Here is a 25,111-nt window from a genome sequence, read left to right as displayed (position 1 = left end):
GGGAAAGCATAGAGTTTACCATGGAATCTTGGAGAACGCTATGAGCTGATGTCTAAGAAAAATGACAAGATCTTACTTCTTCTTCCTCATTGCCCATCCCCAAAATAGAATAAATATATAATAAATGATTTGATGTAGTGACATGAGTATATGGTCTGTATCATAGACATGGGCATTATTTTATGTTTGGACTGACTTTGGCCTAGAATTAGGGAATTTAGTACAAGATTAAAAGTGTGTGCTCTCAAGTTGAACTGCCTGTATTTGGATTCTGGTCTTTTCTTACTGACTGATTTTGCAAGTGATTTAACCTTTTTATGCCTTAGTTACTTAGCACTTTTGAGAGTATTAAATGATTTCTGTAAACAGTGTAGTTTCTAGAACATAGTAAGTGTTTAATAAGTGTCTCCTTAGTTCTCCTGCTGCTGCTACTGCTACTACTAGCGCTTTTTTATTGCCAGTATTATTTTACTTACTGTAAGGTAGTCATAGAATAACAGCTGCGTAAGTTTTTTCTGGTAACTCTAGTCCTGAGAGTTGCAATTTATGGTGATAAATTGTGATGAATAAGTATGGCAGCTTTGGAAAACACAGAACTTCCTTTTATGGAAGAGCATTTCTTGTCAATAATTTTTTTTGTCAATAATTTGCAATTTTTATTGAAAAACTACTATACTAGCTGTCTCATCACATTAATGCATAATACATACTAATATGTAATTCTCAAAATAATTTGTAAAGTTGTTTCTGAATCAATAAGGAAGAGGCTCTTTAACCATTTAGTTTTACTGAAAGATATTTGTATTGACTCCTGTGTATCTTACATATATATAGACACCTCCCTTGATGGCACAGCCTAGCAAATTTCTTTATACTATTTGAACATTGTGTTGATGTCCATACTCACCTGTAGGCTACTATGGAAATTACAGGTCTTGATACAGTTTGAAGGATGTAATACTAGCTTGAATCAAGGCAAAAAAAAAAAACCCCAAAAAAACCCCAAGAAGTTTTGACAAGCTATTTAATATTCTAACTTCAAATGTAAAATAGGGAGAAAAGAAAGAACAATGTATGGAAAGAATAAAAAAGATTTTGAAATTGATTTCTATTATATGAACTAATTAGACCCACCCATCCGCCTCACCACCTATTCCTGATTGGGAGCCACAAGTTCTATGATAGAAAATCATGTGATTTAATGTGAGAAGACTGTCAGTACATTCTTATCATTACATTTTTATTTCATTTCTTAGGGAGAGTATTTTATCGTGTCTTAGTGGGTTTTTAAACATGATTATGGGAAATATTAGATATACTGTAATTATAGTGTGCCATACTGTATGCTGCAAGCATTTTACATATATCATTATAACTTCCAAACTCTCTTTATGGTGCTGTGTTCCTAGTAGATGCTTAGTAATTAATTAAATGAAGGAATGAAAATAACATCTTGGAAGTGAAATTTTTAATGTCTTAAAGGTATTACATATACAAAGCGTTCAAAAATCAAATTTGATGAATATAGTTTCCATTCTGAAATGAGTTTTTTGAGAAGTATCTTTCTACTTTGTTTGCTTTATTAAAATATGGGAATTTAAAAGAATCTATTAATAATGTCAATGCTAGAATGACCATTCTGACTCTTTGTTTTTTGGTGGTTTTTCTGCTCCTTTCCCTAAACAACATCTGTCATCATAGCTTCAAGCAAAATGGATGGTAAAGTAACAAGGAAGATTATTCCTTTTTGATTTCTCAATTTGTCTTAATTACAAGGTTCTAAAGTATGTGCAGCTAAACAAATGAATAAAAAACTATATACAGCAGGTATTAAAAAGGAGCAAAATTGTCTCAGCTGTTAGTATGTATTTTAATGAAGACTCAAGTTGGCATCCTCACATGAGTGGTTGGGGGAAATGATACACTTGTGTGCCAATCACACTGAAATGGCAGTTTAAATCTGTAGTGCTTGTGTGACTTGTACTAAAACATTTTAAGGTCAGTATGAAGCAAGCAGCCAGCTGTTGGGTTTATCAAAGATAAACTCCAATAGGGTACAGTGGCATTTAATACACCAGTGGAGCATGAAAAAGCTGCGAGAGTTAAATTGAGAAAGCAGCTGCTTGTTGAAGATGTGTATCTTTATATTGAAGTCCACAGGATGCATTTGAAAGACTGGGTTAAAACATTTTATCAAGAAAATCTCAAAACCTTGGATTTTCTTTCCAGTAAAAGAGATAGTTTTTAAAGATTTGTAACTATTTCCCCCAGTAACTGTATAAAAAGGTTCTTGGTCTTATTTCTTTAAAACTCATAGTGCATCCATCATAAGACAGAACCGTGTAGCCATCCTAGCCTCTAAAGCTGTGATGAAGCAGAATTTGTTAATATATTTATAAGGTTAAAAGAGATTTGCTATCTCATTTTTACCCTCTTTCTTGCAGAAGTGATACAGATCTGTTTAAATTTAAAAATCCAGTGATCCATATTTTGGTTGTAAGCAAACAGAAAGGATACCTAACGTATTAAAAAAGGTTCAGAGCAGTTTTTAAAAGATGGAATTAGAATCAACTCCCATTTATTTTTTCTTTTTAGTTTACTGAAACTCTGAACATTCTTTGTTTAGTGTTGTAGCATCATCCAGACTTTAAAAAATATTTGTATTTGGGGCACCTATGTTTTAGTACATAGGTTGTATGATGAACAGATGAGTTGAATGAAATATGACTTTATAAATTATTACAACTGTTCTGTACAGTCTTCTAGCAATCAATTTTAACCTGGGAAGAAAGTTAAGATGCACACCAAAAATTGTTTTAAAATAATGTGCTTAAGAATTATCCAGCAACTTTTAGAAAAAAAGAAACAAGAAAGAGTAGTTTTATGTTACTTATGCAGAGAAACTTCACAGTTCTTAAATTAGGATCCTTAATTGTCAGAGTGCTTAAAATAACGAATGTGAATACCTTTCCATGCATATGAAAAGTGATGTTTGTTTCATTTGAGTAGTGGTTTTGTGCAAATATTTAAGAATAACAGATAAGTGCAAAGTGCAGTGAATTTTAAGTGGTAGACAATTACAGTTGTTAGTTCTGAGCTTTGGCTAAGCTGCTGGAAAAGTCATGCTTATTACAGTCCCTTTTTGTGTAGCTTAATGATACTCTATAAGTGTTCCATATTCTTTAGTTGTGTGTCTGAGATTTTGAGGTCTCACCATAAAATTCTTGCAGTAGTTGAGATGGCACATATTTTATGTTTATTTTCCATGTGGGCATTTTATCAGAAGGTTTGATAGCAAAATCATCTTTTCCCCTTATAGATGGGTTCACATTGTTTGTGCGCTGTATGTTCCTGGAGTAGCCTTTGGAGATATTGACAAGTTACGACCGGTAACACTAACAGAAATGAACTATTCCAAATATGGTGCCAAGGTGAGACAAAGTATTTTTGATTGACTAAAAGGGAAAGTTTTTACTTGTTAGTTTAGATGACTTTTTACGAATATTATTGTTGACTTCAGAAATGCTTATTACTAATTATGCTATTGGAGAGCAGTTAGCACTAAATCATTTAATATTGATAGTAATTTTCCGAGAAAGCCAATAATGTATAAATTCTTCCTGTTTGTAGTTTAGTGTAATCCGTGGGGTAAAGTGGTAGTTGATACCACTGCTATTTCCTTGGCATATAGCACGCTGCCTACTGCATGAGTCCTCAGACCAAATCCTAATCTTTAACCAGTTGGATCAAATGTGAACCTAATTTTTGACTTTACTTTTGAAGTGGAATTTATCAAAACTATGAAAAGAGTATAGGAACCATCCATTATTTTACTCAGATTTCAAGGACCCATTTTATCTTTATGACTACATAACCTGCCTAGCAAATGATTCTCAGCCTCCATAGTTTATAAATTTGTTTTTAACTATTACTGAGGTTTAGGATTATAAGTGATAAAATTATCCACTTATTAATTAAAACTTAAATATGTAATTATTGCAGACATCTTTGAAATACTAGAACTAACTAGGCACTGATACACGCTCTTTCCTTGAAAGGCATCAGTAACATATTAAAGGTGGGGTGGGGAACTTATAGATTGTTGGAAAATTCTGATATTGCAAATTTTAAAATTTGACAGTTACTGCTATTTTATCTAGAATATCCTCCTTGGACTCTAACCACCACCCCCATCGCTCACCCTCTGCCCTCCAGTACTTTTGTGCTTTAGTTCAGTTAGTCATAGCTTCCCTCTCCAGAATTAGCTAAAGCCTTTATGCCCTAGTATTGAGCTTGCTTTCCTGGTCCTAAGGTAATTCTACACTTTTATGTTACTTCTTTAATGCCTTTAAGCGATAGTTAAATAATCATTTGATCACATTTTCTAGTTGAGTAGGATCAATACAGATTACATAGTCCACTGCTGTTGGAAGTGGAAGTTACTTTTTGATAGCAGCTTCATAATTTACAAGCACTGAGCCTATAACGGACTTGCTTGTATCATTTTCAGTAGGCACATATTATTACCATAAATATAAATCTACTAAAAGCAATTTAAAAATCAGTAACCAGATATTACTTCATATAACTGAGGCCAGCAGTGACCTCTGGACCAAAGAATCATTAAATGTATAATTGTCAGTGGATTTTTTTCATTATCACCTGCTTTTGTTTCGAAGTATTACTGGGAAATGGAGTAAAAAAATTGCATTATCTCTAGCTCATCTGCAAAATCAAACACAGTGCTGTGAATTGTATCTGGGACAGCTCTCTAGACCACATTGTCTATCCATTTCCTAATCCTGATTACTTTCTACCCTGTGTTCTCAGTTGCTTATTAGTTCCCTAGCATCTTGAATGATTCAGGCAATTGAGGAAGATTCTTTGTTCTTTGTTGGATTGTTCTATAGTCTTATAAGACTTCATTGTTAGAAATTTTTTCCTTGTATTCACTCTGAAATCCCTTGCCCAATTTCATCATATTACCTTAAATTACTCATTCAAGGAACTACCCTAAAAGGTTTGGTTCTGTTCATGGTATTGACATCCTTTAAATAGTTTAATTTCTCCATTTCTTTCTCTCCTTCCCTCCCTCTCTCCTCCTCTCTGTCTCATTCTTTCTCTCTTTTTCTCAATTTTTTTTGGTTTCATGTTTAGATTACTATTTGCTGGTATTTTATACTGTACACATTCTGCTGTTGGTGGGAAAAGACCCTTACCTAAGCAGCAGAGTATAAGGATTTGGGAATGTTTTCACATCTGTACCCAGAATCCTGTTCTTGCTGTTTTTGTTCATTGCTGATATATCAGTTTGGTGCTATCTACAAAGTAGGTAGTCACTGTTACAATATTAAAATGATATTTTTAATGTCTATTGAAACTTCTTAATTTTTCTTTTTATATGTTTCTCTCACCTTTAATTTACTTAGAATACATTTACTAAACAGTTCTGCCTTAATTGTCTCCTGGCAGTCTTTCACAATGTAGCAAGTTTTTCTTTTGTGAAGATTCCTGTTACCAGAGTAGTATATATTTTGAGACTGGGTTTTTTTTTTTTTTCCTCTCTTAGGTTTAGTTAAAAGGAAAAAAAATTAAATGGTGGGGTTGGCATTTGGGGTAATTTCAACAGCTTATGCTTTTAGTTTCACAGTTTTCCCCTTTTTATAGAGAAGATTTAATTGGCTATAATGTGTATTGCTACCAATTTCACCAAATTGTTGACTTAAAAGTATTTTAAAAATGCATAATATCTTCCGTTGCAATGCTTAGATCTTTTGGTGAATTTTCTCTGGCTTCTTACTTATTTTCTTTAATTTTTCCAAGTAGTATCATGTTGTTTGAATCAGTATAGCTTAATGGTTAAGAGCATGGACTTTAAAGTAAGATTGTCCTGGTTTGAAGACTGCATTCCAGGTATTTTTTGCTGTTTTGAGCAGATTTCCTAACTTGCCTTTACTTCAGTTTTCTTATGTGTAAAATGGGAATAATTATGGTACCTTTTATACATATTAGTGTGGAATAGAGTGTCAAATGATTTCATATATTAATATATGTAAAGTGCTTAGAATAGTGCCTAGCATATGGTAAGCCCTTGAATAATATTAATTATCATCATCATTATTATTATATCAGTGGAATTTTGGTTTATTAGAACTATACAGAGAATTACTTTTTTCATAAAAACTCTTGGTTTGCCTACAGTTACCGTTTTTTTTTGATGTACTGTAGTTTACTGTTTGTATTTTATAGATGCTTTGTATGAGAATGCAGTTTTTATTCTGGAAATATTTTACTCTGAGACTTCTTATTACTACATTGTAGGAGTGTAGCTTCTGTGAAGACCCTCGTTTTGCTAGAACTGGAGTTTGCATTAGCTGTGATGCAGGAATGTGCAGAGCCTATTTCCACGTAACCTGTGCTCAGAAGGAAGGTCTGCTTTCAGAGGCAGCAGCAGAAGAGGTAGGTTTTATCAAATCCATAGTTGATGAGTATGTTCCTAAGACTCAGCATGATTCCATTATATCCTGCAACAGGTATGCATCATAAAGTAAACTTACAAGTTTATTCTTAAAGTCTTTGTCTAGATCACTGGTCTAAAACTTTAAGAATAAACAGTATATGTGAGTTTTTTCAGTCTTAAAGCTAGTCAGACATTTGCAAATGTTAAATTTTTTATAGTGAAATCTGATAGAGAAAATTAAACATAATTCAGGGTGTTTTAAAGCATTATTATGTCAGCATATTAAAATGAGAATCTGAGATTATATTTGAGTAATAACCTTGCTCTGTTACTCTTTAAATAAAATCATTGTCCTGTCTTGAGTATCTGCATTTCCATCTCTTTACAATTATTTTAAATTCTGTAATTTTCCTAATGGGTTAATTGGCTTTAGATTAAGCAATCAGTTGTTTTCAAAGTGTGTTTTGGGAACTCCTTAATATTCTTTCAAGGAGTCTGTGATGTTAAAACTGTCTTCATAACAATGTGAAATCGTATATACTTGTTTTACTCTTAATTTTCTCACAAGTAATAGTGGAGATTTCTGGAGATTATATAACATAACAATATACATTTGAATGTGGAAACAGTTTTGAGAATCCAGCTATCTTCTTTTATGTCAGCTATTTAGATATTAAAGAGATTTGCAGAAAGAAATGTAAAACAGTGCCATTTTCTCACTACTTTTTTTGTGTGTAAATTATAGTATTTGTCATAAAAATGTTTTTTGTTAACATGTAGTGAGTGAGCTTATTATTGTAAAATAATGAATATAAAAATTTCTCTTTTAACTTTCAGTATGGTGTGACTTATCTATAAACATAACTTATAAGATCTTTGGAAACTTGAGTTTTTTAGTACTGTTGAGTCCTGAGACCAAGTTTTGTTGATTCTTTAAGCTCTTTATATAGCCAGGTAATTGAGTGTTCCGTATTTCTTACTGTATATTTGGGATTGGTTTATGGTAATATCTAAGCCTCTCTTATTATATTCTTTCTTTTATTGGGTATCTTTCAGTGTCATGTAAAAATATGTTTATTATGTTGCTTTTATCTTATTCCATTTATTTCAAAGACAGGAAACAAATAAAAAAGATAATCTGGTAAAATTTGTCCCGAGTTGAATCTGTCTGTACATTGCTAGTCTGTTAGAAATGTCCCACTTACCTGTGTTGGCTGGTTCTGTATTTTCTGGATATATTGTTGTTTTGTAATATTAATCTGTGTATACATGAATAACTTTAATATTTAATGATGATTTCTACTTAAGATTGTTAAAATCCTGTAAGTTTTAAACAGTGGTTATTTCTTTAGGTAACAAGTATAACTATATTATACCTAAGATTTGATTTCAGTATTTTTAAATCCACAAGGCCTTTTAAAGAAAAAAATTGTTAATTTGAAGTTCATATACAGTGTTAAGTTTCTAAAGCAGCAGTTTTTAATCATTATGTATAAAAATTACTTTTGTGATTTATTTTAGGAATAACCAACACCATAGGAGATTTTTTAGAAAGGAAATAATATCTCTTATGGTTAGATTTTTTTTTATAACCTTTTGGAGTAAAAATGTTTACTTCCCCCCCTCCCGTTTTTTGATATAGGATATAGCAGATCCATTTTTTGCTTATTGTAAGCAACATGCGGATAGGTTAGACAGAAAGTGGAAGAGGAAAAACTACTTGGCTCTACAGTCCTATTGTAAAATGTCTTTACAAGAAAGAGAAAAGCAACTATCACCAGAAGCACAGGTACGGGATTCATGCCAAAACTCGTGTTTTCTTTCAAGGTTATAGATTTCAGATCTCACGTGTATTTGCCAATGGCATGTGAAGTATAATTATGAAATTTGGTTAGTTTCCCGGGAAGTGCATTGTCTTTAAGGTAAATGGTGAGTACAGTTTGTGGCTGAGTACATTATTCACCACCTAGTCAACAGAGCAGCCATTTGTAAAATGTTCCCAACATATTGAAGAGTGTAACTTAGAGGAAATTATTCTATCAGTGCAATATGTTGGCCTCATCTTTTTTCAATCTGTTCTAATGTTCATTTATGCAAGTGATTTGATTAGTTTGCCCATCATTTAAAATATATTTTAATGTAAATTAAGTAAATTTATGAATATTAGTGCAGACTAGTTGAGAAGAGAAACTTCCACTTAATCATGTTAATTTTTGACAACTCTGATCATAGACTGGGACAGTCATTGCTAGGGATAGACCTAGTTTATTGTAACCCAAGGATTATACAGTATGCTTTAAGGACAGTGGGTGGATGTAATTTGCCTTGATACAGGAATTTCTGGTTATCTTTACTTTTTCTAAGTATGGAAGTAAAAATCATAGGGAGTATGTTCTATTTTAACATCTTTTAAAATTTGTATACATTTCTTTTATAGGCAAGGATCAATGCCCGACTTCAACAATATCGTGCCAAAGCAGAACTAGCTCGATCCACCAGACCCCAGGCCTGGGTTCCAAGGGAAAAATTGCCCAGACCACTCACTAGCAGTGCTTCAGCCATTCGTAAACTGATGCGGAAAGCAGAGCTAATGGGGATCAGTACAGATATATTTCCAGTGGACAATTCAGATACTAGTTCTAGTGTGGATGGAAGGAGAAAGCATAAGCAACCTGCCCTCACTGCTGATTTTGTGAATTATTATTTTGGTCAGTATAGACACTGATAATATGCATATTTTTAATGAGAACGATCTGCTGATGAAAATATTTGATATGCTGTCAACTTTTAGAAATTTACTTACCATGCTGCGTAAATCAAGTAAAAACTATGTTTATTTTCCTAGTAAGTTGTGGGTTGTAAAATGCTAAGTTCATATATTTATGAATAGAGTTAAGTGTTTTAAATAATGTAGGTTTATAAGCATGTGATCATCTCTATGGCTAGCTTCTTTGTGTATTTTATATATAAGCTTTTATTTTCTACCAAAGTAAAATTGGATATTTCATTTAAATAGAGAGAAATATGCGCATGATTCAAATTCAGGAAAATATGGCTGAACAAAAGAATATAAAGGATAAATTGGAGAATGAACAAGAAAAGCTTCATGTGGAATATAATAAGGTATGTTGGCTATGAAACAAACAACGTAATATGTTACATCTTATTGATAATTTCTTTTGTGATTTTATAGCATTTCTATTTGTCTCATTTTGAAATTCCTCTGAAATTTTTACAAATTGCTTACAACTCCGGCACCTCATAATTTTCATTACCATCACTAACACACTGAGTACTTTCTATGTACCAGGCACAGTTTTGAGCATTTTTGCTTATATTAAATCATTTAATTCTCACTTCAGCTATATAATTTGGTTTATGATTATTGCTCCCATTTTCAGGAGAGTAAGCTGAGTTGTAAACAGGGGAAGTAAATTGCCCAGGCTTGCATAGGTAGTCAAGTCAAAAAGTTAGGTTTAAGGCCCAGCAGTCTGACTCTGTTCCTTATTCCTAAGCACTGTACTATGGAACTTCTCTTTGTCGGTTGTAGAACACTTAGAAACTTGTTCTGGAATTACTGTTTTTTTCTTGAATTGTTTTATAGTGTTACTTTTGATTAAAACCTCCCAGTTTAAATTTTAATTCTACTTCTTCATTCTAAAGGTAAGGAAGATTAAAAAAAAAGAAATATATAAAAGCAAGTTGTGACTAAGTATTAGGTAATAAGTAATATAAGCTTATAAAACCAGGATTGACTTACTGTTAGATAATATTTTAAGTAATAAAAAATTAGTAGGAAGTAAATTTCCAGTAATTAGCCATGCTTTAGTGAAAAAAGTACTGGTATATGATTCAGAGGACTTGGGATTCTTGCTCGTTTTATGATTTTGGCGAAGCCATGAAAACCTTGTGATGCTTAGTTTTCTCATTGGGAAAATGATGGGGGTGCGTCCTGATAGACTCATAAGGATTAATTAGTAGAAATGTGTGTGAAATTATTTAGTAAACTATAACAGAATATATAAATGTAGGTGTCATTATTATCATTAGTAAAAATGCTAACATAAAACAAAATGCTTCCATTTTGTTGGTGCTGCTTTTAAATAACTAGAGAGCCTCATCCTTCAGTGTATTGTGACTTGAATGTGTTACACTTATGGATTATAAATATAGATAAACTTGAATATTTATTTATAAATTACATTTTCACATATTTTACTACATATTTTAATGGTTTACTTACCTGAATTATTTACATTGTAGCTATGTGAATCTTTAGAGGAACTACAAAACCTGAACGGAAAACTTCGAAATGAAGGACAAGGAATATGGGCCTTACTAGGCAGAATCACAGGGCAGGTTAGTGTCTTTCCGATTGCTTTTTCCTTCTCTTCCTGTTCTCTATATGATTTCAAAGATCAGATCTCTAATACAACTGTCACTCCCCTAACTGAAGAATTCTATTTGGTTAGGCCCAGCTAATCCTCTGGGATAATGAATTCTTACCTGAAATGTATCTAGAGCTTTAGAAGCTGCCTACCTAGAACCTGTAGCTTAATTTGGTTATTTTAACAGCTATCTTGTTTGCAAAATTTTTTGATTTGCTCTGATTGACCTGTCATTTGTGGTGAAGCTAAGATTTGAAGCATGAGTTACTCCTACCATATTCTTCTTTCCTCTAATGTAGCAGTTTTAGATTCCTTGCCACATTTCTTCGGTCTTGTTCTTGTGCTGTATTTAGTTCATTTTGGCGGAGGTGGGTAGGGAGTGTAAAATTTAAAAGGCAGACTGGAAAGATTCATTTTCATATTGATTAGGTTTTTAGCTATATAAAAAATGGCATTTGAAACTTTAATGTTAAAGTGTAGTTTTTTCCCTTCAGTAGCTATTATTGTAGTTATGAAAAATAATTACTTTATCCTTGAACATTTTTAGGCTATTAAAAGCTCTTAGTGTTGAAAAGAAGAATCAATGCCAAATGAAATTCTTTGAATGCTTTTTTTTATTACTGTGTATATAATGCATAAATTAAGCATTCATCTAAATAATTTCAGTTATATTTTTTAAGGATGATGAAGACTCACTGTAGTCCTTTCCTATGAAAATAGTTTTATTTGTGAAGGAAGCTTTTTAAAGAATAGGTGTTTTTCATTGTACTTGCTTTAAAGGTTTATATAGGGTCAAATTCATCATACAGTTTGTGTACACATTATTTTCAGGAGTGATACATAGTGATATGTATTGTGCCATGCTTGATTTGAAGGTGCTTCTTTTTGTGAACAGGGTGTATGTGGCTTATAAAGAATAATATTAAAGAATAACAGTATAAAAGGTGAGAATGAGTAGTCACCTATGGAGAATTGACGTTTGTTTCTATTGATAGTTTGTTGATGAATTTTTGGAAGATTATGGTGTTTTACATTTTATATTTAGAGAAGTTAATATTGAATGCAAGCCTATTATTAGTTTATTTGCCAACCTAGCATTATCTGTTGACTTAATTTGCAAGTTTGTCTCATAAGAATCTCCTATTAAGTATAAAACATTATCTACTATAAAAGGACATTTTCATTTATTAAATGACTTGTAACGGAAGCTCCACACATTTTCTCGTGCAAATGTAAAATGCACAGCAGAAGTAGAATTCATTTGTACTGCTTGCAGGACACTTTTTTTCCGGTTGGTTGAACAGATGCTGGCCCACTGGGCCACTGAGAAATGACTTTGATGGATGGTTGCTGTCTGAGAAGCCAGCGTACTACAGATTAGTAGAAACCCAAAGAGAATCTAATTTGCTTTGTGGAGAGTTTGGTCCAATAAGATAATTTTTCTAATTAACCTATGGAGCACCAGTGTAGCTGGAATATTGAGGAAAATAAACGGCCTCAATATTCTTTTTGTCAAGTGTACTATTTTTTTTAAGTTCCTAAATTCTTGTCCTTGTCTTTCATTTTTAAAACTAAGGTGGAAGTTTAATTTTCTTAATGTTTTAGTGTTCCACTGAAAATTGATGAAAGTATGTAATTATAGGCTTGTAATGATAGTAACTGTGAGACAAAAGCTCATTTTAATCCTTTTTGCCAGTGTAAAAGCTGGTAAAACATTTCTCCCTCACAATCCTAGCATGTTAGTTGACTTGAGTGGCGTATGGAGGAAAACATTGCTTTATATTTTTTTTCTTTAAAACAAAATCAACTGCGTTTGTGCAAATCAATAGAAGTTGAACATACCGGCAATTTTGCGAGCACCCAAGGAGAGAAAACCAAGTAAAAAAGAAGGAGGCACACAAAAGACATCTACTCTTCCAGCAGTGCTTTATAGGCAAGTAATGAAATTATGACAGATTACTATTGTATATTTTTAAACTGATGCTTTTTTAGTAACAAGATGCTTCAGATATTTGAGAATGAATTATGTTTATACTGAAATTTAAGTTAAATGCATGTGAAGTTCATTTTATTAGTATCTTCATCAAAAATACTTTCCAGATTGAATGATAGAAGAGATTTTTGTTCCTCTTTTAATGATAAGATAAATCACTTTTTGTATCCTTTGAGTAACTGGGGATATATGTGCCTAAGCTCTGTGGAAATAAACAGTCCTCTTTGGAGAATTGAAAAGTAACTTTACATAATGTAGATAATTATTTTCTTAAATAATTTTAAAAAATATTATATGAATGGGCATTTATGTTTTGTTTTACTTGAAGGAGTTTTAGTTTTATATGTGTTTTTAGGTAGTGGTAGGTATCATAATACAGTCTGAATTACTGCCTTTGCACCGTGGTAGATAATAAAGATAAGTTCTGGATTTGAATCTCTCTACATTTTTTTTCTCTTTATGCTCAGTTGTAATAATTTCATTTCCCCAGATATTTTTGTTCTTTATTTTTTTGGCTCAGTGTTTGACAATGTTTACTATTTTAATAATTTTACATAGTTATTAAGACTGTGTTCCATAAGTAAATAGGTTTGAATCGTACTTTTTTTATGTGACCGAGGATATTAAGTGAGAAAAGTTTAGAAGATGCTAGTATGTTTGTGTACGTGCATGTGTGTATATATGCATACACATGCAAATGTATCTATTCACATACACACGAATATGTGCTTGTGTAAATTCATAAATATTCCCCTCACAACCTCTTCCTTTCTCGGAAATAGGGGCAATAGCAACAATAGCAGTCTGTAGAGTTACGTTCTGTTCTTGATTGGAGGCTCCCTCCTTAGGTAACAGCAAATAACTTCCATGAAATGTGGGAAGAGCTCACTAGTGTCTTTGTGTACTGTGTGAAAAATAGCAGGGTCTCAGTCCAGCTTTTCGAAATGAAATTGGTTCATTTGGAACCATCAGGCATAGCATGGTGCTTCTGACTTCTTATCAGTATGGCTCGTTTTTGTTTCAGAATACAGTTTAAGTGATTTTCATTTTTTACTTGGAACCACTTTGAGGACAAGTACTGGTCATTATTGTCATTGTTGTTATATATGTGTATGATCTTTTTTCCTAGGATTATTTAAAACTTCGAACATCTTTGCTGTTTCAGTACATGGATGGTTCTTTTAGGTTCTGAACAACTTTCTCCTCACTCTTCACATTCCCAGTATAAATAAATCCCAGACTTTCAAGTCATGGTGTTTGTGCTCTCAGGAGTAGCTGAGTTGCCATTTTGCTGAAGAAAAGTTAGATTCCTTAAAAACAAACAAAAATCCAAAATAATAGTAACAACAGTAGTAAAACTTCCCATTCTTTACAATAAATATCAATTGTCTATTTCTAAAACTCAAAGTCTGATTTTGTAAAGAGACATATTTATGTAGGTGGCTTATTTACATGTTAAAGGCTCTTTAAAAGGTTTATAATTAATGGTAGAAAATAAACTGAATTTTGTTTGTAAAGTAACTTCTTTTGTAGTTCTAGAGAGGTAGAAAATTGAAAAATTCTTTTGTTTAGTAATTTATGTTTCTAGAGAAAAAGTGGTCTAAAGTTAAATGGCCTTTTAAATGATAATTAACATTAAGAAAAGATGATGTTAGAATACATGTATTACATATGCCTTTCTCTGAAAGGTTTGACTCTAGCAATATTTAAATTTATACTAGAACCATCCAACCTATTTTCTATATTCTCAAAAGTATTTATAACTAATAGTTATCAACATTATAAAAAGAGATGCTATGTGAAAAAATTTTAGTAAAAGAAATATTAAGTTAATCAAGGTGAAATTTTTGAAGTTTAAAAAAATATGCTATAAATTAGCTTTTTCTCTATGGTAATTATTATTCTAATCCTATTTACTGCCTTTATTCAAAGTTGTGGAATTTGTAAGAAGAACCATGATCAGCATCTTCTTTTATTGTGTGATACCTGTAAACTCCATTACCATCTTGGATGTCTGGACCCTCCTCTTACAAGAATGCCAAGAAAGACCAAAAACAGTTATTGGTAAGTAAAATGGAAAGGATTTAGATGTTAGAACTGGTTTGCTCTTAGTTTCAACAGTATAAAAATGGTGTTATATTGCTTCATAATGAAGTTTTTAGCACATTTTTATTGATATTTTTATAAATTTTTTCTGGCTTTACTGAGATACAATTGACAATTAAATATTGTGTATATACTTAAGGTTTACAACTTAATGATTTGAGTTATTTAATTATGCATAGTTATGCATTATGAAATAAACCCCACAATCAATCTAATGAGCATATCCATCACCTCATATAGTTACCATTTTCTTTTGTGTGTGGTGAGAAGACTTCAGACATAAATAATTATAGTATTATATGAATAAAACTGTACCTTTTTTTGAGAAATGGATTTTAAGTTAATTGAGGCTATTTTGGTCTCTTAGCAATGGCTTCTTAAGGCAGGACTTCTGTCTAGTTATGATTATGATTTTCTTTTGCTTTATTATGAAACTTTTCCATGTGCTTTATTTTTGTTTTGAAATGGAATGAATTTATCAAGAATTTGCCTGTATATTCATGCTTTTATTTGTAATTTGGTATTTTATTTCTTAATTAGTGTCACTGAAGCCTTTAGTTTTGTTGTCATTCATGCTAGTTATATATTTAAACCAACCATTCTTCGCAAATCATTTGACATGTTTCTGAATTGTATTTTTTATTAACTTAGGCATATGAATCACTACAGATGTTTGATAAAAGCTTATGATATTTATTAAGTTATATCCTTTCCTTAATTTTAGCCCAAAGGAGAGACAGATGTTCGGATTTTAGTAGACTGATTCTATATAGGAAGAATGTAGGCCATAGAAAACTTTGGAATGAATATGACTGTTCTTTTCATACAAATTTTATACAGATTCTAGTTTCAGAAAAGAATGAACCTCAGATTCTTAAATGGTAATCTATACAAAAAGTTGTGTGTGTTCCTCAAACACATTAAAGCATGTTTTCCAACCTCATCATTTTGTTTCGGAAAGTTACCTCCATTCATTTTATTGGGAAGCTTACATTCTTTCACCATTTTCACAGGATTGCTTTTTCTTTTCTTTTCTTTTCTTTTTTTTTTTTTTTATTAGTTTGTCTTGAGAAAGTCATACTGGTCTCCTGTTTTCAAATATAGTAGCATATATTTCTTTTGATGTTTATGTGCTTTTGAAATCAGAATTTAAGAGAAACTGCTGTTGCTTAATAGAATGCTGGCAGTGTTAATAAACCCATCCTACATGGGTTTCTATATCCAGAGTCAGTTTGGTGGTCTCCAGGGTCGCGGCATTCTGTCATTCTCTTCTTAAATAAGGTTATGAATTTGTCTAATACTACTGCTTGCAGAGCTCTGCTTTCCAGTGTGTAAGGTTTTCCAGAAGAACTTCAGGTGAAGGCGCATAACTAAGGATGTTTTAGTGAAAGCCTCTCCAGAGGACCTAAACTGCTTATTGTTTCTGTATATTGGTTGCAACTTTTTAAAGCAAAGGAAGCTAATATAGTAAAGTGAAGTCTTCAGTATCCTCTATTTTCTGGTTTTCAGATTTCTTTTGATCTCTAAAATCAGCTTACTTTTGCTAAGCAATTAATTGAATGTATTAATTTTGGAGAATATTTTTTCTTTAGTGTCTCTCACATGCGGGAGGCAGTTTCACTTTTTGCTTTTTAACATTTTCAGTTTATTTTTGAAGTTATATTAAAGATAATAAATACTAAAAAAATTCCACATCACAAGTATTTTACTATTGTCTATGCTCTTCATCTGTTGTATATCTGGGGTTGAAAAACTGTGTAATGGTGTTCTACTACATCTTTTCCCCATTTTGTACAGTTCTCTAATGCCACGTTAATAGCTTGAAATTGACCATGATGAGGAGTATTCATACCATAGAAATTGGCAAACACTACAAATTAAGATCTTTTCCCATAGAGAGCCAAGTATCAGATACTTGATAGCACACCACTGCTTAATTTCTGCTTTACTCTCTACTTAGTTCTCAGTCTTTTTCTTAGGGAAGGAGATCCTGTTACTGGACCCTTATCTCATGACTGGGCCCTGGTTTTTGGCTTAAATTTCTACAGAGCCCACTGGTATGCTTTTCTGAATGTTACCTGTTTTTGCTTTTGCTGTCTTTATGCTATGCAAGCCTGAGATGTAATGTACAGTGTGGGGACTCTAGTTAGCAACACTGTATTAGATATTCAAAAGTTGCTAAGAGAGTAGATCACAAAAGTTCTCATAACAAAAAGTTTTTAAAAATATTTATAATTATGTGTGATGATGGGTGTCAACTAAACTTACTCTGGTAATTATTTCACAATATATCAAGATATATATTGATATATAAAGATATCAAATCATTATGTTGTATACCTAAAATGAATACAATGTTATATACCAATTATATCTCAATTAACAAAAAAGGTAAATGGGAGAAGGAGAGGACAAATTATCAACACAAAAAGGAGGAAAAAGAGAAACACCTGTAAATTCTTCATAGAAGGATTTGTGCTACTTATTTTCTTTACATCTTAAAAGAAAAAACAGGAAGTACATTCAGAGAATATAAGGATATAATAAATATTACTCAGTTCTCTGTCAAGTAATACTCTTCACAATATTCTTTAAATAATTAGAAAATGCAAGACATGTTCTAATCAGATGGGTGATGGAAACATTAAGTACCCTAAAATTAAGGATCTTACCTCATGTTAATGGCTGCTGACTCATCAGGATGGTGGTTACTGAAGGTTGAGGTGGCTCTGGCAGTTTCTATTAAATAAGACAACAGTTAAATTGGCTACATGATTGACTCTTCCTTTCACGAAGATTTCTCCGTACCACACAATGTAGTGTAATAGCATTTTCACAATAGTAGAACTTCTTTCAAAATTGGAGTCAATCCTTTCAAACCCTGTACTTCTTTATCAATTAAGTTTATGTAATACTCTAAGTCCTTTGTTGTCATTTCAGCAGTCCTCACAGCATCTTTACCAGGAGTAGATTCTATCTCAAGAAACCATTCTCTGTGCTTATCCATAAGAAGTAACTCATCCATTAAAGTTGTATTGTGAGATTGCAGCAATTCAGTTACATCTTCAGGCTCCACTTCTAATTCTTGTTCTCTTGCTGTTTCTACTACATCTGCAGTTGCTTCCTTCACTGAAGTTTTGAGCCCCTTAAAGTCATCCATAAGTGTTAGAATTAGCTTCTTCCAGACTCCTGTTAAAGTTGATATTTTGACTTCTTTCCATGAATCATGAGTCTTCTTAATGGAATCTAGAATAGTGAATACTTTCCAGAAGGTTTTAAATTTATTTTGCTCAGATTCATCAGAGAAATTACTATCTATGGAAGCTCTAGCTTTACGAAATGTGTTTCTTAAATAACAGGCTTGAAAGTAGAAATTACTCCTTGATCCTGGGCTGCATTGTGTTAGCAGGCATGAAAATAACATTAATCTCATTCTAATATACCTGAGCTCTTGGGTGACCAGGTGCATAGCCAACAAGCAGTAATATTTTGAAAGGAATCTTTTTTTCTGAGTAGTGGACTCTTTTTTCTGAGCAGTGATGGGCTTAAAATATTCATGTTGTAAACAGATGTGTAGTCATCCACTGATTTGTTGTTACCTTTATAAAGTATGGGCAAAGTAGATTTAGCATAATTCTTGAGAGTCCTAGGATTTCCAAAATGGTAATTGAGCATTGCCTTCAACTTGAAATCACCAACTGCATTAGCTCCTAACAAGAGAATCAGCCTATCCTTTGAAGCACTGAAGCCAGTCATTGACTTCTCCTCTCTAGCTATGAAAGTCCTAGGTGGCATCTTCTTTGATCTACGTTGAAAATTTGTTGTTTAGATTAATTGTTCTAGCTAGATCTTTGTGTAGCTTGCTGTAGCTTCTGCATCAGCACTTGCTGCTTTACCTTGCACTGTGATGTTTTGGAGATGCTTCTTTTTTCAAATCTCATGAACCAACCTCTGCTAGCTTCAGACTTTGCTTCTGTCACTTCCTGACCTCTCTCAGCTGTCACAGAATTGAAGAGTTAGGGCTTTGTTCTGGATTCAATTTTGGCTTAAAAGAATGTTGTGGGTGGTTTTATCTTCTACCCAGACCACTAAAATGTTCTCCATATCAGCAGTAAGGCAATAACTTCCTTATCATTTTTGTGTTCACAGAAGTAGCACTTTTAATTTCCTTCAGGAACTCACAACTTGGCTAACTGGCCTAAAATGCCTAGCTTTTGGCCTGTTTTGACTCTGGATTTGTCTTCCGCTAAGCTTAATCATTTCTAGCTTTTGATTTAAAGGGAGAGATGTATGATTCTTCCTTTCACTTAAACCTTTGAACTTCAGGCCTTTGTAGGGTAATTAATTGGCCTAATTTTAACATTGTTTTTTTCTCAGGGAATAAGGAGGCCCAAGGAGAGAGAGAGAGATATGGGAATGGAGAGTCAGTGGAGCAGTCAGAATACACACATTTACTAATTAAGTTTGCCATCTTATATGGGTGCAGTTCGTGGCACCCCAGAACAATTACAATAATAACATCAAAGATCACTGATCACGGATCACCACAAAAAGTACAATAATGCTGAAAAAGTTTGAAATATGTCAAGAATTACCAAAGTGTGACACTGAGATACTAAGTGAGCAAATGCTGTTGGAAAAATAGCATCAGTAGACTTGGCTAGATGCAGGCTTACCATAAATCTTCAATTTGTAAAAAATGCAGTATCTGTGAAGCACAGTAAAACAAAAGATGCCCGTATTACATTTTATTTATGTTTTTATTTTGAATCCAAGGAATAAAGTGCTTGGTTTTAGCAAAAGATATGTAAAATTTTTTAAATAACGTGATAATTAGGTTCTTTGTTTTTCTCTTACTGGTCATTGTTTTTAGTGTTAAAATTTTTGCTTAATATTTTTGCTTAAATAAATGGGAATTTTAAGATATTAAAATTAATGCCTTAAATTTTATTTGCATGTTAGCAATTAATGTATTTGTATTAGCAACACATGACATATATATATAATTCTGTTACTGGAGTTCAAAATTTAAAGCTGTTACTTTAAAAACATAAATATTCGTTTGATGTTAAGTTTGCTGTACTAACGAGCAAAAGGTATAAATTTTGATGGGGCATGAATTGAAATGATAAGCGGTCTTCAAAAATACTTTATGAGAGAATCATAAGTTGCATTCAAGGGTACTGGTATAAACACATATGTAAACTAAATGTCAAATATAATTTTATGTATTATAACCATTTTTTTCCATTAAATGGTCTGTACTTTCCTGTGTCATTGTATGCCTTGTGGTTTTTTTTTTTTTTTGGTCAAAAGCTGTACATTTGAATTTAATAATGTGTTAACTCTGAAAATGAGATTCTCCTCCATCCTCAGGGTTTGTGGTGTTTCGGGTTTTTTGTTTGTTTGTTTGTTTTTATATAGTAGGCTGTCTTTGTGTTAAGGAACGACCCAGAGTATAAACATAATGATCTTCTTAAGTCTTTTCTGAGCCTTTGGCTGGTCAAGTGTGGTCATTTAATTTTTTTTTTCCAGTGTGTGTACTTTATTTTGAGTATCCTAGTTTTTAATGTCTGGTTCCCAAAAGGGAAAAAAGAGAAAAATGAAGGGAGGGGATAAAAGGTGCCAGTCTTTTAAGTCTTGGAAGTCACTTCAGACCAAGGGGGAGGGGCTTGTAATAATAAGAGGTGTCACCCACCTCTTTGTTTGCCATCAGTGATCAGAAGCAGCAGTGATCAGAGCACAGAACCCTGTTGTTTGGAGGACAGGGTTCATTTTGCCGACCCTGGCTCCTAAAAGCTGTGTCAAGCTGCTGCAGGAAGATGTGCAAAGCTGCCTGCCATGTGGTTTAAGATGGGGTTTAAGTAATTGCTACTATGCTAAAAGATGTAATTGACCAAAATAAACTGTAGTTTACGTATGCAAGCCTTTCCCTGAACGTTGTAAGTCTTCAGTAGACTCCAGAGTTCCAAAATAGCTGTCAGGCAGATTCTGCTAGTGCAATTGTTTTCTAGGTGGAGACTCAGATTCCTTTTGCTTCCTGTTCTGCCCCACCCCCCACCCAGCCCATGTTTTAAAAAATGCTGCTTTAATACATTCTTTTCATAAATTTCCTTTTTTTTCTTTTATAAGTAGTATGGGCCACCAACTAAAATGAGTCTATTTTTTTCAACACTTCTTGGAGTCTGTTTCTAGAGAATGTTCTTGGTATATTCGGCACAGCTTGCCATTGACTAAGAGTAAAAGATACTGCTATGACGAGGAGTAGAGTCAGGGTCAATAAATGCCTTTGGTTTTCTGGTGTCATGGTGTATGTCAGTTAAGGAAAAATCATGATTTCCAAAGGGAAGCTATTTTTTTAATCAGTGCTGAACCTCTTATGTTGGTTCATTTCAACATGTTGCACTATTGCATGTGTTCTTATGATATTTATAAGGGATACATGGAATTGCTTTATACATTATTTATTGTCATTCTTACAAGAATGTATGTGCTTTTCTTTATATACAGTCTTTGTATACCTTATGGTTACATGTACCTGTGTATATTTTTTTTAAACATTTTTTTATTGAGTTATAGTCACTTTACAATGTTGTGTCAAATTCTGGCGTAGAGCACAATTTTTCAGTTATACATGAACATGCATATATTCATTGTCACATTTTTTTTTGCTGTGCCTGTGTATATTTTTGTATGTTCTAAATATATACCTGAATTTTGAATTTATGAAAACCATAGCTAATGCTAGAAGGTAAAAATAAACATATGGACTTACATTTTTTTCTTTATGTAGGCAGTGTTCAGAATGTGACCAAGCAGGGAGCAGTGACATGGAAGCAGACATGGCCATGGAAACCTTACCAGATGGGACCAAACGATCAAGGAGGCAGATTAAGGAACCAGTGAAATTTGTTCCACAGGATATGCCTCCAGAACCCAAGAAGATTCCAATAAGAAACACGGTAATTTATTCTCTAATTATTGTAACCATCGCAAATTCTGAGGCCACAATTTAAGAGGTGGAGAAAAAAAAGAAGAGGTGAGAAGGACAAGGGTAAACGTGTACAAGTAGCCAATGAAAGAAACATGTATATTGCTATTGGTTATTCTTAAGACTTTATTGTTTTATATTATGAAATATAAGTCATACATGAGAATTTATACTTTATATAGTCAACATTAAACATAATAATAATGAAGACCTATTGTATCCACAAACCCACTTCAAAATTAGAACAAAAGCCTTTGAAGTCCCCCGCGAATCCCTCAGTACTTACTTCCCCATCCATCTACCCCAGAGGTCACCTCCTTTCTCAACTTTATATTTCTCATTCTCTTTTCTTCCTCTTTTTATATGTATATATGTATGTATATATGTATTCATAAATGATACATAGTTTTGCAGGTTTTGAATTTTGTATCAATGGAGTCAGACTTTTTTCCCCTGCTATTTAGTACTTTGACCAACATAATACTGATTTGATTCATACATACTAACGTGTGTATATGTAGTTCACTTATTTTCACTAATGTGTAGTTTTTTATTGAAAGAGTAGACAGTTATTAATTTATCTTTTGTTCTGTAGTTTGGCAGTTTTGTTTCCATCTTTTTTTTTTTTTTAACAAGCAACTCTTTAAAAAATGTTTCTCTAAATGTCTCCTGCAGCATTGTAACAAGGAGTTAGTGTATATAGCAAGGGATGAATTTGCTTAGTTACAGGGTATCTGCATTTTCAGTTTTGCTAGGTAATTCCAGTGTTTTTCATACCAGTTTACACATACCAGCAGTGAATAATGCTATTTTTGTTCCCACACTTATTTTGTCCAAAGTTTTAATGCTTTTCAATGTGATACATGTAAAATAGTATACAGTCATTTTATTTCACATTTCACTCAGTATGTAGATGACTTAGAGCATCGCGTCTCCTTATATATTTTGCTCAGTTGTATTTCCTCTTCTAGGAAATGTATATGCAAGTCTTATTCAGCTTTTCTATCAGGTAGTTAGCCTGTTTCTCATTGAAAATTCTTTGAGATAGGAGTTTAAAGAATTTCTTCTAGAAAGCATTTCTATTTATTACCAGTTACATGGGAGCTCTACCAACCTAATACTGCCTACTAGTTTGCATAATCAAGAACCTTTCACAATAAATAACTGATTTCTCTCTCCCTTCAAGTTTTTTAATTGTTGTTCCTAGTATCTTCCTACTTAGACTTTTTATTTTAGCACATATATTACATTTGGAGGTATTCCATCCTTATATTCTTTCTAATAATATTTTTCCTTTTGTAAGTTTTTATTTTCTTGCCACTACTGATCAAACTATACTTCATTTCACAATAGTCATATTATTCGCTCAAAATTTTGAGGAAAATTTTATCTTTGTGATATAGGGGATTCATGAAATACTTCTCTTTCTCATTTCAGAATAATATATCACTCAGTAAGACTGTTAAAATGATCGTTTGTTCTATAACTTTCCATTTCTGCTAAGTTTGTTATGTTCCCTTGGATTACATTGGTAGCACAATTTTTAGAAAAGTAATTTTGAGTTATTTCATGGTAGTTAGAACGATTTCCTCTTGTTTCAACAATCCATTTTGTGGAATATATGGATTGATGTTCTATTAGAATAATTTTGTTTTTAAAAATTCAGACTTCACTATATAATTAAGTATATAGCACTTTAATCTCTCTCTCTCTCTCTCTCTCTTTTTTTTTTTTTTTTTTTTTTTGAAGGCTGTCTCTGTGGAGTTTTCCAAGAACTATTAAAAACATAAAATGATCAGGGCTACTCTAGATTGAAGTTCCATTTTTATTGAAGTTTTCCTTACCCTCTATTACTTTCTCACTCTTTTTGAGAATGAGAAAAAAAATGAAGAGAAGCAAATGAATTAGAATTAGGGGGTTGGGCGAGCAGATTTCTTAGGTGTTACTCTTATGCTTTATATCTTTATTTTAAAAAATAACATCATAGTGGTAGTAAGGGAATGAAAAGGGGAAGGAAGAGATTCACATGTTGGAATATTTGAGTAAATCCTGGTATGTTGCTACTGTTAATTTAACTTCTGTTTATCTATACTGCTGATGAATCTAGCCATTTTATTGTTTTATATTTCTTCCTATTACTTGACCTTTGTGTATTTTACTTCATTACATTTTTCAAAGGTAGTTAAGTTAGAAGAGGATGTGGGGGATTAGTTTTCTTTTATATAAGATGATTTAATAATAATATCTAACATTTGCTGAGGATTGATTATATACCAGACACTGTAGTAATCCTCTACCCTACTCCTCCTTAAAAAAAAGTTAGTATTTAACTATTGTAACTCCTGTATTACTCAAATGAAACTGAGGCATAGAAGGCTTGGTTAACTTACCTGTGATCTTACAGATAGTGAAAAGAGTAGAAATTGAACTCAGATAGCCTGAATTAAGTGGCTACTTAATTCCACAACATAGTGTTACCTGTGGAAAGTGAGTCACTTAGTAACTCACATAACAGTTCATTCACATTAAATATTCCATTCAATACTCCTTTTCTTTGTACTTTCAATTGAATGTGAACAGTTTTTCTTTCCAAGCTGTGTAAGAGCCTTGTCATCACTTCTGTCAATCACAGTGCAATAGTGTAGAAGTTAATAAAATATTTGAAGGTTAGTTTACATTTAGGAAATTGATCCTTTAAAAAAAATCAAACAAAAAGGAAAGAAAAACATTAGAAGCAGAAAATCAGTAAGTACATTGATAGCAAGGACATGTGTGAACTACCAGTATGTGTTTATTTTGCTGTTCTGAATTTTGGTTTGCTTTTTTTCCTCCAAGTTGAGTACTGTGAAATCTGCTGTGGGAAAAAAGAGTGTATGCTGTGTATTGAGAGTGAAGACAGAGAAGCACATAGTGATTTTCTTTCCTATTTTTCTTTCTTCCCTAACTAGTCACTCCAAATCTACCTAAAACATTTGGCTTATAGCACCTCAGCTTTTTTGATTAAGCAACGAGTATCTTTTTGATTTGTTCACTTGGTTTGATCAGTGTTAAGAGAGATGAGCCCAAAGACTCAATCTTTGTGCTCCAGTGCCTGCTTTGTGCCAAACAAAGCTGCTATTAGAAATATGGCATCCACTTTTTCCTGCTGACAGGCAGTTTCCATTAATCATGGC

At 32.5% G+C, this 25,111-nt stretch overlaps 1 protein-coding gene across 4 annotated transcripts in view; it reads left to right on the top strand.

The window, feature by feature from the left end:
• PHF14 (PHD finger protein 14) overlaps positions 1 to 25,111 on the top strand; it is a 139,350-nt gene that overhangs the window by 23,063 nt on the left and 91,176 nt on the right. For all 4 annotated transcript variants that reach the window (XM_032483935.1, XM_032483936.1, XM_032483937.1 and 1 more), the window contains exons 6-14: positions 3,320 to 3,431; positions 6,322 to 6,459; positions 8,103 to 8,249; positions 8,898 to 9,168; positions 9,477 to 9,583; positions 10,724 to 10,819; positions 12,678 to 12,781; positions 14,774 to 14,905; positions 21,741 to 21,909. In XM_032483935.1, the coding sequence (XP_032339826.1) occupies positions 3,320 to 3,431; positions 6,322 to 6,459; positions 8,103 to 8,249; positions 8,898 to 9,168; positions 9,477 to 9,583; positions 10,724 to 10,819; positions 12,678 to 12,781; positions 14,774 to 14,905; positions 21,741 to 21,909 (1,276 nt within the window). The remainder of the gene's footprint in view (positions 1 to 3,319; positions 3,432 to 6,321; positions 6,460 to 8,102; positions 8,250 to 8,897; positions 9,169 to 9,476; positions 9,584 to 10,723; positions 10,820 to 12,677; positions 12,782 to 14,773; positions 14,906 to 21,740; positions 21,910 to 25,111) is intronic.

The sequence above is a fragment of the Camelus ferus genome, chromosome 7, assembly GCF_009834535.1.
Source record: "Camelus ferus isolate YT-003-E chromosome 7, BCGSAC_Cfer_1.0, whole genome shotgun sequence".
Taxonomy (NCBI): domain Eukaryota; kingdom Metazoa; phylum Chordata; class Mammalia; order Artiodactyla; family Camelidae; genus Camelus; species Camelus ferus.
The sequence above is the reverse complement of the archived record's forward strand: the minus strand, read 5'-3'. Positions and strand labels throughout refer to the sequence as shown.